At 41.4% G+C, this 15045-nt stretch overlaps 1 protein-coding gene across 1 annotated transcript; it reads right to left on the reverse strand.

The window, feature by feature from the left end:
* Positions 1-2041: 2041 nt before the first annotated feature.
* mfap3l (microfibril associated protein 3 like) lies at positions 2042-13325 on the reverse strand. Its single transcript, XM_034676984.1, has 3 exons — positions 13126-13325; positions 10334-10742; positions 2042-4550 (listed from the first exon to the last, which is right to left on the reverse strand). Exons 2-3 carry the CDS (start codon positions 10653-10655, stop codon positions 3556-3558), a joined length of 1317 nt encoding a protein of 438 aa, XP_034532875.1. The 5' UTR covers positions 10656-10742; positions 13126-13325; the 3' UTR covers positions 2042-3555.
* Positions 13326-15045: the final 1720 nt, after the last annotated feature.

Consider the following 15045-nt stretch of genomic DNA (forward strand, 5'->3'; position numbering starts at 1 on the left):
AATATGGTCGTAGTATCCGTGACGTCACCCATCTGTTTCTGAAGCGCTGTTTTGAAGCCTATCATCGGTGGGAGCCATATTGGAAATACTGATGTCAACCTAACTTCTGTTGAGGTAGTGTTACGTAAAGAGGCGGGCTTTAAACCTCCTCGCTAACAGCTACAGTGTTCCCACCATAGACAGTATAAAATATGGACGTAGTATCCGTGACGTCACCCATCTGTTCCTGAGAGCTGTTTTGAAGCAAATCGACGGCAGCAGCCATATTGGAAATGTGGAACTCAACCAGGCAGAGTGTGACGTAGTGTGAGTCTCTTAGCCAATGGCTGTGTGTTCCCGACCGGGAGTCACGTCAGTCATGTCCTTATTTGGGCAAAACTCATAATCTTAATATCTTCTTAACCGTCACGTTAGAAAAAATTCACCCCCCGTACAGTGTGTGCCATTAGAGAGATTAGCGTTGTAGGGCCAAGCCGTTTTTTGAACCAGGCTGTAAGCATGTTTATTAATGCTGCAAAGATCGTCATTTTCCCATTCATATCTATGTGGTTTCCGGTGTTTCTGCAGCCAGCCTCAAGCGGATTTTCGATGTATTGCAGTTTATATCACTTCCGCATTGGCTTCATCATTTGAGACCGGAGTTTGCCGCTTGGTTCCCACCTGTCAATCAAGTCAGGTGTGCCTCTCATAGTGGAAAACTTGTAATCTTAACATCTTCAAAATTGCCACATTATGAAAAAATTCACTATCTTAGAAATGAGCTATCCAGACTACACTCGATTTTTTTAACCAGGCTATAAACATGTTTATTTCTGCTGTAAAGATCGTCTTTTTTGAATTGGTGTGTATGTGGTTTCCGGTACTTCCAGAGCCAGCCTCAAGTGGTCACTCAAGGAACTGCAGTTTTTAACACTTCAGCGTTGGCTTCAATTCTCGCGGCTGGAGGTTGCCGCTTGGTTCTGATATGGCTGGGTTAGGAAAAGCAGGAGTAGTTGACTAAAATCGCATTTCTAAAGTTAAATATGGGTTTAAAGTACTTTGAATGAATTTCATACACGAGTTGGCAAAGGACTCATTTTAACATTTACACTCTTTTACATTTAAAGCTCCAGCGAGGAGTTTTTAGTTGGTTATGAACCTGACTAAAATGAATACTGAGGCCTCTGTGTGACCTCCAAAAGCAAATGAGACCATAAACGGAAAGTTTCTTTATTTTTGTTTCATCGGATAGTTTCATTTAATGTCTGAAACTTCTGTTGGGGGGTAGGAGGCAAAGTAAGTGATTGGAGGCATGGTGCATAATCAGACATCTATTTACACAACTTTAACATGTACAGGAGAAAGCAGATCTAAGATGTAAGGGGTACTGCTTGGCCAAAGGGGGCGCTGAAGCCATCACAACCCGAAAGTTCCTTACAGGAGCTTTAATTCAAAGTTTTAAGTGATATTTCACCTTTGTTGATTTGAGTCATTTTGAAGAAATACGGTTGAAACTGACTGGTTACAGTTTTAAGAGAGTAAAAATAACTTATTTTGGTTTTTAAATTTGAGGGTATCATCGTAAGCTTCAGTTTCTGATACGAAAAATCAGCCCCAAAATGCACCTTAAAGCTCCTGCGAGGAACTCTTGGTTCATGTAGACTTTGGCGCCCTTCATGTACAAAGCAGTTCATCTCATCTCTTTGCTGATCCTGTCATGTACGTGTGAAAGTGAGAGTCTCATCTGCTTCTTTGAACAGCATCAGTTTCTTTGCTTTATGGGAGTTACCAACGAAGGCTGTTTGGTCAGTGTGCTGCTCATAGTCTGACACCTACCCCACCGCAGCGTCTACAGTTATTTCCAATAACAATAAAGAAGTAATGAGTCACCTTCTCGATGTTTGCTTTTACTTTTGTGTTTGTAGGCCGTGTGGAGACATCAGTGTAGACTATGAGTCTTCTTTATAACCAGCTGAAAACTCCCCCACAGGAGCTTTAATGTTGGAGTAGAGGAGATTTTTTAATGAAACAAGTTGCGACACAAAAAGACAACACTGCAGAATCCATGTTTTTTTGTTGTCTTTATACACAGCACTTCCATTTTATCACACTACAAAAAAAGAGGCATCTCGAGAGCACCAGTAAAAGCAGAGTAGCATCCAGTTCCTCTCCGCTTCACACTGGACCGTTAGCCAAGCAAAAAGGAAGACAGACAAGAGTCCTTTTTTTTCTCTAGTCCCACAGAAACACGTCAGACTTCATTGTCCTCTCTCACATGCAGCAGAAACACAGTCTTATTGTGAAACCTCTGAAGAAGCAAACGATGCTGCGATCAGGCCAGGAATCAAATAAAAACCTAGGAGGAAAAAATCTACACTTCTCTATTTGATAAACTTGCCTAAAAATCACACCACCATGGGTAATAATCATAATAATCATAATCTTAAAAATATTCCAAAGGAAAAAGATCCAGGTGTGTGACCTAATCAGGAAATATACAGCACACACACACACACATTTAGCTGGCTTACTCTTGTTTTGTTTTTTTGTGGAATTCAGCAGGCCGTACAATCATGAAGTAGTGAGCGAACTCTCAGATCATCTTTCAGTTTTCAGTCCAGCATGCATCTCCAGGTGAGCCGAGCGTTGTACAATCCCGGTGGATCAGCTGTAACGGTAGCTGGATGTGAATTCTTGAGCGGATGGAGGAAGCTTAGAGCAGCTTGAGGTTGAATCGTAAAAACCCGAGCACTGTATGTAACTAAAAACTGAGATTTCAGCCCCGCCTGTGGGGCCTGTGTCCACTGATGATGCTGGTTTTGTGCTGGCAGCACCCACAACCTCGATTTTAGAGCGCTTCCCAAGGGTGCTTACTGTGTGAGGTCCTGAAAGTTGCTCCGGGGTTATTCCACTTCCTGTAGTAGTGCCTGTTTGAGGTGTTTTTACATTTCTTTAAAAATTCCATCAAATGAAACCAACCCTGAAGAAACAGAGAGAACGTGTGTCCCACTTTTAGCAACAGCTCCAGACTTTGTCCTCTTTGATTGTACCCCGAAAAACAAGTGCTTACTTTCTCCTCTTTACTCCGTTTGTTGCTGTCAAAGTTGATATCAGAAGTCCCGCCTCTTCTTGCTTCTGATTGGTCATGATCAAGAAGCAACACTGCCTTTAAAATCCTCTGACTACTGGAAATGCTGACCTGCCAGCGCTGCCAGCACAAAGAAGACGTCATCAGTCCACACGGCCCTGAACTCTTGAAATAAAAGTCTGAACTTGAACAATCTCAACACAGGAAATGTCCCTTTACAATTCACTGCTTATTACATTAATATTGATTACCCCTCCCGTGTACATTCAAGCATGAAGGTCCGGAGTGAGAAGAAACGCTCAATGACTAAAGTCCTTTTGATTATTCTCAGAACAGGCTTCCAGATTCAGTTCAGTCTCTAAAAGATAAATAAAGTGTGACTGTTCCTTTAAAAAAAGTGAAATGTAACATGTTTGATTTTATTTTTGTCTTCAAGTGGAAATGCATAGCAGGAAAACACTTATTCCTCCAGGGTTTGTTTGTTTTCGTCACACATGGCTCTCGTAAAACACCTGGGAGGGCGGGGTCTTATTTACAGATGTGCACTCCACATCAACATCCACTTCTTCCTCTTCCTCCTCCATCTCTACCTCCTCCTGCTGCTTTTCCTCCTCCTCCTCCACCTCCTCCTCCGCCTCCTCGTCGTGGTGCAGAGGAGAGAGCGGTGGTGGGGAGGACGGGGGAGGCGAGCAGGGTGGAGCCTCTGGTGGAGGTGGTGCCTCGATGCTGCAGTAGCCGCTGATGGCGAGCGGCGGGTGCACTGACACCTGGATGGCGATGTGCTGCGGCTGCTCGTGAACGGAGGAGTTGTCGGAGTCGGCGGCCGGTGATTCGCTGCGCTGCCTCTCTCTTTCTCTCTCCCTCCCTTGCTCTCTCTCTCTTTCCCGCAGGATGGTGAAGACGTCTCTCCCCCCGATGGAGGCGACTCTCCCCGCCATCTCTCGGCAGCCTTCGGGCGCCTGTCTGACGAAGGTGTGCCTCATCTCCTCCACGCCCACCACCTCCAGGATCTCCTCCATGAAGGTGCGGCAGTTCATGATGAGCGGCGGCAGCGGGATGCTGCGTGCCAGCTCCTCGATGTAGCGAGCGAACTCCATGGTCTTGAACTGCGTCACCTTGGCGAGCTCCAGCGTCTTGGCCGAGGTGATGATGGGGATCCGTTTGGCGATCTCGAAGGCCTTCTGCAGCTTCTCGGCGCCCTCGGTGCGGAAGAACTCGTTGATGGCTTTCTCCGTCTTCTTGAGGTGGCTGCTCATCATGCAGAGGCGTGTGACGTTCAGCGCCATGATGATGGTGAAGGTGACCAGACACACCACCATGTAGTACACACCCATGTCGCCATTTGTGAACACAACGCGCAGCGTCACCGTGCAGTTGGAGCTGCCATGGACGTTGGATGCCATGCAGGTGTATTTCCCGCGGTCTGCAAACTCGATGGCGGTGATGTTGAGAACGCCGCCGTCCAGCAGCCACCACTTTCCGTCTGCAGGGAGAAGGAGAGAAGTCAGTAACAGAGACACTAGAGCTGCGGCAAAGACGCTGACTACAATGTGGAATCAGACATCAGTAAACGCACCGCTCCGATACCAAAGTTAAACTCCACCTCCATCAAATCCTTTCATTCACACATTATTGTGACAATAACAAACATTAACCACGCTGTCGGCAGAGAACACCATTATCGTTCATCGTCAGCGTTGTTTTTATTTTTTTAGACTCAGCTAACACAAAACAACAATAAAGCAATTAGACTCAGAGGCAGATCTCATGCACAAATATTTCATTATAAAATAAGATGAAAAAGTCCAGAGTTCTAAAATTAAAAACAGAATAAAATATAAAATGTATTAATTAAAAAAAGGATTATTTAATTAAAGTTGAATTAAATAAAGTCCATAGATCTAAAATTTAAAATAAAATAAAATAGAAAATGATTTAATTTAAATATATATATATATATATATATATATATATATATATATATAAATGATTAAATACAAAAATAATTAATTAATTAAAATAAAATGAAAAATTAGTAAATAAAAAACGTATTTATTTATTTATTACAATAAAATGAAAAATGAGTAAATTCAAATCAAATGTATTTATTTATTAAAATAAATACAATTAAAAAAGAATAAATAAATAAAATATTAATTAATTGGATAAAAATAAAATTAAAATGTTAAAATAATAAATAGCAACCAGCAATTTTCAGCCAATAACACTGATATTCTTTAATTCCACTGATTATCCCACTGGTAAAAACTCGAGTTTACAGTGGTGAAAAAAAGTTTTCTGACAGCCTTGAAATTTTACACAATCTCAAATATTGTCATGAAATATTTGTGGAAAAATATTTTTTGTGTTTCAAGCATTAGACAAACTTAAACAAATAAAAATGGATTTATTTTTTGTTTATTCTTTACAAGAAAAACTACCAAAGCTAAATTCTTGACATTTTCAATATGTCAGTTCTCAACATTGTCGGTATCAAAGTCAACAAATAACAGAGAATGTGTTCAAAACTGAACAAAAAATAAATAAAGCAGGCTGTGACTGTAATCAAAGAAATTGCACTTGAAGACCTAAGAGTGATTCTCAATGCAATATTCGGGGTGTCCGAAAACTTTCTTCCACCACTGTATATGTTGGGAAGAAAAAGTTCCACTACTATATGTCTAAGAGAAAGTACAAGAAGGGGATCTGTGAAAATAAAATCATATATTTGACAGCTGAAGGAAATGGAAAGATAAAAATGAAACTGAAGTTTTCTACATTCAAATCTCTGATCAAGCAATACAACTACTCCTGTTTCAGCCCTACTGCCCTCCTTTTAAACCCACATTTTGCTCTGATTCTGCATAACCCACCAAACACTCACTCTGCCCACTAACTCACTCTGAGGTCAGATTAAACCCTGAAAATCTCCTTAATGCATCAGTCTGTGCTGTAGAGTAAAAACTCCTCTGCAGCTGCTGTGTGCTGCTCTCTAAGAGGAACTTGCTGACTCAGGTCTACATCTGTGCTGCTTGTTTTGTTTTCATGCAGTCTGACGGCAGAGAACACGATGTTTTGTGTCACATATTTATAAATCCACAGCAGCCAGAAACCTTGCAGCAGTTTAATACTGCCAGTCTTTAAAGCTGTGAATGTCTGAGCTGTAATCTGTGCTTACCCGGGCCTTCAGTCCCCCTTATGCTCAGTGTGTCAGAGCAGGATGTGTGTGTTATATTTATAGGATGAATACGTGGCTGTTGTGTTTTTAAAGGGGACCTGGTTTTGTTGTGAGCAGACTGTAGAGCAGCAGTGACCTTAATATTCCTGCTGTGCATTCAATATTTAAATCTGTGGCTGACTGCGCTGCATGCTGAGGTCTGCGTATTTAAAACAAGAGGATATATTTACATGTCAGGGAGGAGGAACCAGGACTGAGATGTGAGTTCTGGGGCTGTTTGTTTTGGTTTCAGCAGTGATGACTGACTAAAGCATGAAGCCACAACTTTCACTGATTTAACCTGCTTCTCATTGACTTGCTGTTTCTGCTGTGTGGGAGTACAGAGACACACATATGAAAGTCTAAATCTGAAGTCCACCAGAGAGTACGGTTATTTAATTAAACTCTTCTGCTGCCAAGTTTCCTCTGGAAGACATGAATGGACGCTCAGGAAATGAGGCCTGGCTGACAACAACGTCCCACACCCCTTCCTTCCGCCTTTTCATGCAAGGGCAACGTTTCTAATTTTACCTCCTTGTCTGCATCATGTGACACGACTAATGTGCTGCCTGGTGCTACACTACAGGCGAGGTGGAAACACGCAGGAGAGACCAGCGATAGTAACCCTGCCGCTGTATTCGTACTCCTGCTTGAACCCCTCGCTGAGCGTGCTCCTGCAGGGCGACGCTTCTTCTGGGTTTGTGGGTCGTAAAAACAGAGCTGCCTGTTCTCTGCGTCGGCAGGTTACAACAGGTCGGCTCAAGAGAGACGACAACAACAAGCGTTTCTTCACTCTGCATTCCTGGATTTGAGTTGCTCTGCTCTGAAGACATTCCAAGACCTACCTCAACATCAGCTCTGAAGCTGTTCTCATAGTTCATCAGGAGTGATGTCTTTCATTATGTACACTGTGGCCTTTGAGGGACTCAACTAGGACTTTTTGATTGTAGCTTCAATGTGTCTGATTTAGTTCTTAAAGAGACAGTACACACTGTAGAGCTATGTTCAATACCCTGACTGTTAAAAAGACTTGACTACATGACAAAATAAGCCTGAGCATTTGGAGCTCCCCTTACTGACTGGCTGCAGACTAAGTCAAACCCCGCCTCCTACATGTCAACAGATGGAACATGGGTCAAACTTTTATATTAAAAATATACGTCAAATACATTTATCTGAAACATTTTTCCTGTCAATAAAGTTCCCTCTGATCACACTGATTTATGTCCAAGTGTTTATTTCTGTGAAGTTTAGCGTTACTCAGTCATTGGATGCTTTAAAAAAAGGGTGTCACTCAATGATTGACAGCTCTTTGGACCAATGCTTCTCTTGCAGCACTGTATGCTTTGGATTTGGTGAGTAGAAGGGGAAACCCAGGATGGAAATGTTACAGAGTCTTCCCCCTTCAGAAAAAGTGCTGCAGAGTGACCTGACCTCTGAGGGGTCTTTGCCGTCTTATCGGTAAGTTAGAATTTTTGTTTCGGTTTGAAGAAAGGGCGGGACGACATCAGTGTATCTCCACCGGGAAGACTGTGGCATCAAATGCGCAGGGGAGATTTTTGACTTCACTTTTGTTTAAGGGGGAGGACGAGTCGTCCATCTTTATATACTGTCAATTAGGGATGTAAGGATATATCACAAGATGGTAAAAAATCGATACAAATAAGGGCGTATTAAAATCGATTCAACAACCTTCAACAACCCTTGTTTCAATATTTAATACTTTCATTTGGGAATCACTCACTTTCCATTTCTTTATAATTGTTCTGAAATTTTCCAGCAAGGTATTTTTGTGAGGTCATTTTGAGTTTTTTTGCAAGGTGCTGAAATAAAGTGTGCAGTGGTTTTATTTGAGTTAGGACACACCTTAAAAATGAAAAAGGATTAATTTGTTTACAAAGAAATATAAGAGAAGACAGATTGTCTTGATAACCCTCACTGCTGCTTCCAGTAAGGTTGAGCAGTGAACAGTCTGAGTTCCATTAACTGTCAATCAGGATTTATGTGATGCCAAAATATCAAAAATATCACAGATAAGTAAAAACTAATTCATGCTCTATTACTTTTATCTACAAGTCAGAACACGGTGACTACTTGAAGTTTGGATTTACAATCAGGAAGTCCCAGTCCTGATTGATCTCTGCTGTAAAGTCTTGCAAATTTTATGCAAAAGCTAAAAGAAATTCAGCTTCATGCAACGATCCAAACTCACTTTTATGATTAGTGTTGTGTGTAATAACAGGCTGAACTCCAGAAGCTTATGACGTGCATGAAAACACTTGTGACTATTGTTTTCACACGCTGGCCTGTGCTTCAAAGCTCCAGGAAACACCACTGTCCTACTTCCAACTGTAAAAACATCTTAGGATCACACAAAGGAAGACATTTTCCATATTTGTTCCTCAGATCAAAACACACTGCTGACCAAACGCTGGTTACAGCTCCCGTCTTTGTTGCGAGTACTTGTGTTATTATGTGTAAAATGAACTTCAACCACAACAGACTGTTCACTGCTGTTAAGAAATCTTAGATTTATGATGACGGAGGATTCTTTCTTTATTTCACACCCCAAATGGGAGAGAAAAACCAATCACATTCCTTCTGTGCCTCTTGGAAAAGTGCTCAAGATTCAGTCATGAGCTGATCCTTTAAGCCCCGCCCCCTCCCTAAAACCAAACGGTCAGAGGTTAATTAGCACCAGAGAAACTGCTGGAAATGTCAGGACATAAGAGCGGATAAGACTGCTATTTATATAAACTGCACCCACATCTTCAAACTTGTCTCCTGGCTAACTCTCTGAGTTTTTGCACTACAGTGTGTGAATCACTTTAATCCACTCTAAGCTGACTGTGGGGGAGTCGAGGGACCTGGGGGGGCATGTGTGGCAAAACAACAAAATCAGGAAGCCTCTCTTTGGATCTGGTTATTTACAGCAAATGGGTTACAGGGTAGAGTTCCCCTTAGGGTAGTACGGCACAGGTGTATCAACACGCCAGAGAGTAAGGAAATATAAACTCCATACACCACATTTTACCAGTCAGGGTCTGGGAGGCAGACACCCTCTCTACCTTTAAGAGTAGGCTTCAAACTTTCCTTTTTGATAAAGCTTGTAGTTAGACCTGGCTCAGGCTTGGACCAGCTCTTAGTTATACTGCTATAGGCTTAGACTGCCAGGGGAACTGGCGCACTGACACACTGGGATCCTATCTCACCCCCTTCCCCTCAACCCCCTCATCACTTACTTTAACTCTCCCTCTCTCATTAAAGTTACTAACTATAGACCTTTCTGGAGTCCCTGAGCTCCCTTGTCTCGTAGGTTCCTCTAATACCTCTAAAAAAAAGGGGTATGAGTTGCTGCCGTAGACATCCTGCTGCTGTGGACGTTCCAGACTCCAGCTGAAACGGACATGCTGGTCTCCAGTGGCAACAGGTACTACTACTCCTCTCATCACTATCCTCTCTCTCTCTCTCTCTCTCTCTCTCTCTCTCTCTCTTATTCTCTTCTATCCCTCTTTCCAACCCCAACTCGGTCTCAGCAGATGTGTGTCTAACATGAGTCTGGTTCTGCTGGAGGTTTCTGCCTGTTAAAGGAAGTTTTTCCTTGCCGCTGTAACTAGCTAAATACTGCGAGGTGCAGTACTCATGGTGGATTAAGATGAGATCAGACTGAGTCTTATCCTGTCTTGATGTTGGGTCTTTGTTAATAATTGAACATAGAGTACAGTCTAGACCTGCTCTGTTTGTTAAAGCATCTTGAGATACCGTTTGTTGTAATTTGGCGCTGTATAAATAAAGATTGATTGATTGATTTTTAGATGACACTAAGTAATGTTTGTATTCAAGTATAAATACTGACTTACTTTATCTAATTAAAAAAAATCCCTGAATGTTGAACTGGTAAGTTTCACACTGAGTCGTTTTCATGCCAAACAACCAACCCAACACCCCTCTGGATTTGCAGCTAATGAAATTATAATGATGTGACAAACATCACTGGTGACACAGTGAACAGGAAACCAGGTTTAAAGTAACAGTAACATCTCTCTCACCATCGCTCTCTGTGTCCAGGCGGTCTCCATGGGAGTTGAACCACTGAACGCTGGGGAGCGGCTCTCCGGTGACATTACAATCAATCAGCGCGCAGCTCCCCTCCCGGGCAATTATCTGGCTAACTGTTGTGAATGCAGCTGGGACAAATCCGCCGTCTGTCAAAGAGCTGTTCTCCGTATGGGTTCCATTCGTGTCCACTGATAAGGCCTCGGTGGTGTGAGAGGCGATAATGGACGCCAGCAGAAGTACAAGGTATCCACCGGCCCAGTGCATTTTCTCTGACTGTCGGTGCAGCACCCGAGGGGGAAGAGACTCTGTCATTCCTCCTGGGTGTCCATCCAGCAGACTGGCTATCTCTTGATAGAACAAGGCAGTTTGGCATTCAGCTGTGTGGCTTCAAATGTCTCACTAGAAGAAGAAAAAAGAAGAAAATGAATAATCAGAGATAGGGCAGCACAACACAAGCCCGTTGGTGCTCAGCAGCTGGAACTAACTGATAAGGCAGCAGAGTTTATAACTACTCAACAGAAAATGGTTAAAACAAGCCCCACAAAACTACCCAGAATCCTGTTTTTAAAACTTCTAATTACTTGTTTCGAAACATCCAATCCCCAAACACAAGAGGCCATAACCAGCTACACAGAGGGTTCATCACTTGTGTTAATAGTTCCTGAATTACACACTTAACTCACCAACTATTACTACTTTATCTCTTAGTGATTTCTGGATTTATCATAATAGTGTTTTAAATCCAAATTTCAATGATTTCCTGAAACATCACTCACTGTGTTTGACATTTTCTGACGACATGGGCTTTTATTTGATGCAAATCACCCACGTCTTAGTCAATCCTTCAAAATAACTCCCTGCCAGATGGCTGCTCCCATATTACTACCATATTTTAAATTCCTGTTCCTGCACAGCAAGCTCACATTGCAGAACAACACTCAAACAATCATCACATCAATGTAGCAAATACTTGATGTCAGCTCATACAGTCACATTATGTGGTAATAAAGGACTGAAAGCATGCGTTTGAATATATCAGTATAGGGCAATTGGTTTATAAACCCTCCTGTTACCCTCAAATTTACTAACATATTTCATCCGTGGGGTCAATTTGACCCCAGCAATTTAAACCTCCACAAACTGATTGTTACCCAGGTTTATGTTTCAGGTACTGTATGTTTCTTTTAGGTTATAAAAATGTATGTTATAGTGACCTCAATATCATCCAAAACAACTAAAACAAATGTGTCGAAAATACTGACATTTCTTATGTTTTATACAGCTAAAACAGCCTGGGGTCAAATTGACCCCAAGGAACACCTATGTGTAATTATTTTCACAGGAAATTTGTAGGGATTCACAATATTGGATTTTTTGCCGATATCCGATATGCCGATATTTAACAACTCATTTAGCCGATTACCGATACCGATATCTTTTTTCTGCACACCTGGTTGCAGAGATCATCAATTCTCTTCTGTATTGGAATTAGCATACATTATTACGGTGATACTCTTATCACATTTGTTATGTAATATTCATTACTTTTGCAAAATAAGAAAAATACTTAAAACTTAAAGCTGCATATTTATTTACGACAATTGCTTTCAAACAAAATTCATACAAAAAGATACATCCTACTTGAAACTTGGATGATGCTCTCCCTGAGACAATCATAACAAAACCCACAACCAGGGCAAATTTGGCCAATTTCACATTTTACATAGTAAGTAAACCTAACCTCTGTTCACAGGAAACATGTGAAAAGTGCAAATGTACAGCAATTAAACCCAAATTAAATAAAATGGTTTACTCTTTGACAGCAAATGAGCCTAAAATAATCAGCTACATGTACCTTACAGACTGCTGCTTAAATTCAAATTTAACTTAAAATATGAGCCCAACATGTGTGCAGCAGCCCATTATTTAATCGGTTAATTATATTAACCGCGTTGGCTGACATCCAATAGTTCATTGTAAAGCCAATATCGTCCAATGTGCCAATAATATCGTGCATCCCTAGAAATATGAACATCTCAACATTTTAATTTTATGTTTTCCCAGTTGTCCCCATTAAATGAGGAAAAGTCACGAAATATGAAGCCAAAAAATGATGCTAACCATTCATTTAGAGACATTAAACACATTGAATGTGGTCCAATTGACCCCAAGAATAATAGTAGGGTTAAAACATCCCCATAAACAAAGCCATACCCCAACATAACACAGCATGGGATGCGTATACTGTCTGGTTTGCGTCTTTGCCAAAAACAAAGCCCCCCTAAAATGGCGTTAGAGACACCTAATGCGTGCAGTTAAAGATGTCATTACATTGTAGTACATCTAATATATATGTCAGGCGTGTATTCAATGTGGTATGAATAGTGTTTGGTCTCAAATTCGGCCTATAAAACGCTAAATATCATAAAATATGGGCGTGGGACCCGGCTAAATCCTGGAGTCCGGTTTATATCACGGGACCTTTCCAGAATAGTGTCACCGCAAACTGGGTTCAAAGGCACCGCTTTATATTCACCGAATAGGAGATGATTCAGTGTTTATTTAAGGGGAATATAAATAGATCAGTGGTTTGAGTCTGAATTGTAGATAAAGACACTGAAAACCTCTGAAATGAGCTCGAGCTGTGCAGTAACCTCGTCAGCGCGAGCCCAACGGTCCAACAAACGGCCGACTCAGCCTCGACGGTTAGCAGCTAAACTCAGACTAAAACCTTCAAAAACACCACATCCCCTTCTTCATACATCACTCTGTTCATACTCACATCATGGTCTGAAGCTATCACAGTTCGGTGATGAAACAATAGAGTCGATGTTAATGCCGTTGTGTTGCTATTTCTCCTGCATCCCCATCCTCCCCCTGCTGCTGCTAATCTTCCGCTATGTAGCCTCAGCGACTCGTCAGTCTGAGCCCACAGGTAGACTGGGAGGGAACATAACCCAGCTGCTAGTAATAGAGGAGCTTCTGCTTCAATAAAGTGAACTAACGTCCATTACAATGGCTATTTAGATCTTTTCAACATTCTGACGTAGTAAAAAAACATATATTCAAAGAGGTAAACACCCAAAATAGATCCAGTTATGAGGAAAACAGTTGTGATATCATATTTGAAATATTGTGGCTTTGTTGTCTCATTAGCAGGAACATTTGAGAAGCTTAAAGTTTATAAACAAATTCAGATACTGAACAAATAGAAAGCAGATTTGTATCAATTAACACACATTCATCACCATTTGACAGTTTATAATCATGTCTTTACTCTTTTTTTATCTCCTTTTTGGTCTCAACCGCTCTAACTACTTGTTTATTACGAATCAGTGACACTGTAAATTCCTTAAGTCACACTTAGTCTATTCAAGCGGCAACATCCGGTCTAAAAATATGAGGCCAATGCGGAAGTGCTAAAAACTGCAGTTCATCAAGGATCCGTTTGAGGCTGGCTCTGGAAGTACTGGAAACCACATACACACCAATTCAAAAAAGACGATCTTTACAGCATTAATAAACATGTTTACAGCCTGGTACAAAAGACGTGTGTAGTCTGGATAGCTAATTTCTCGATCGGCACACACTGTACGAAGGGTGAATTTTTTTCTAACGTAGCAATTTTGAACATATTGAGATTATGAGTCTTCAAATTAGAGGCATGGCTGACTTGACTGACAGGCGGGAACACTGTAGCTGTTGGCGAGGAGGCTCAAAGCCCGCCGTCACAATCGCTCGACAGCAGCAATATGGCTCTCGCCGATGATTGGCCTCAAAACAGCGCTTCAGAAACAGATGGGTGACGTCACGGATACTACGTCCATATTTTATACAGTCTATGGTTCTAGCTCAATTGATAAATGCAGATAGGGGCTATCATTGCAGATCAAATGTAAAATTGATTAGGACCATTTGACAGTCTTTAATCATATCTTTACTCTTGTTTTGGTCTCAACCACTTTAACCACTTGTTTATTACGAACAAATGACACTATTCCTTAAGCTCCACTCTTCTTCTGTCTCCTTGGGTTCTAGTTCAATATTTAAATTGTGGTAGGGGCTATTATTGCAGTTCAAATGTAAAATTGAATAGAAAAGGTTATATCATCCACAGTGGAAATTAAAAGTGTCCGAAAGAAAAAAGAAAAAAGAGAAGGAGAGAAAGAAAAAGCCTTCCTGCCTTTAAGTGCGAGGTCTTAAGTTTCACGGAGTAACAGTGAGCTGCTGGCCGGGTGAAATGGAATTGATTTGAGAAGAAATATGAGTTTGACCTTATACTTCCTTTCCTTCCTTCCAACCCTTTCTATTTCCTCTGGTGTATTTCTGCAGCCCGGCCTTAACTCTCCTGTGTGGAGGATGCTACCTTGGTCCAGGCAACCTCCTAGATTACCATTTACTACAATCAGCAACATACTTTTAAAGCATCCCCCCAAGAGTAGGTGTGTTAATTTCTGTGGTGCAATCATGAGACCCCTCTTAGCATGTTTGGTTTAAGACACTATACAGTGACAGGTAAATGGACAGTGGTTGGAACCCCATTTCCACCACAGCCTAACCTATTCACTTTAATCATACATAGCAGTAAAGAGGTCAGGTTGTAAAAAGCACGACCAAAGACCAAGTCAGGGTCATCAGGCTGTTCATGCTGTTTGTTTGTGACCACAAGTTGATAGCTGACTGACCTTGAAGCAAAGGATAA

The sequence above is a fragment of the Notolabrus celidotus genome, chromosome 23 (assembly GCF_009762535.1).
Source record: "Notolabrus celidotus isolate fNotCel1 chromosome 23, fNotCel1.pri, whole genome shotgun sequence".
Taxonomy (NCBI): Eukaryota; Metazoa; Chordata; class Actinopteri; order Labriformes; family Labridae; genus Notolabrus; species Notolabrus celidotus.

What these genes read in the sequence shown, in the direction of transcription:
- mfap3l (XM_034676984.1), bottom strand. Translation starts at nt 10,655, where the DNA reads ATGACAGAGTCTCTTCCCCCTCGGGTGCTGCACCGACAGTCAGAGAAA. An exon ending in CCTGGACACAGAGAGCGATG is followed by an intron (nt 4,551 to 10,333) that starts GTGAGAGAGATG and finishes TTCTCCCTGCAG; the next exon opens with ACGGAAAGTGGTGGCTGCTG.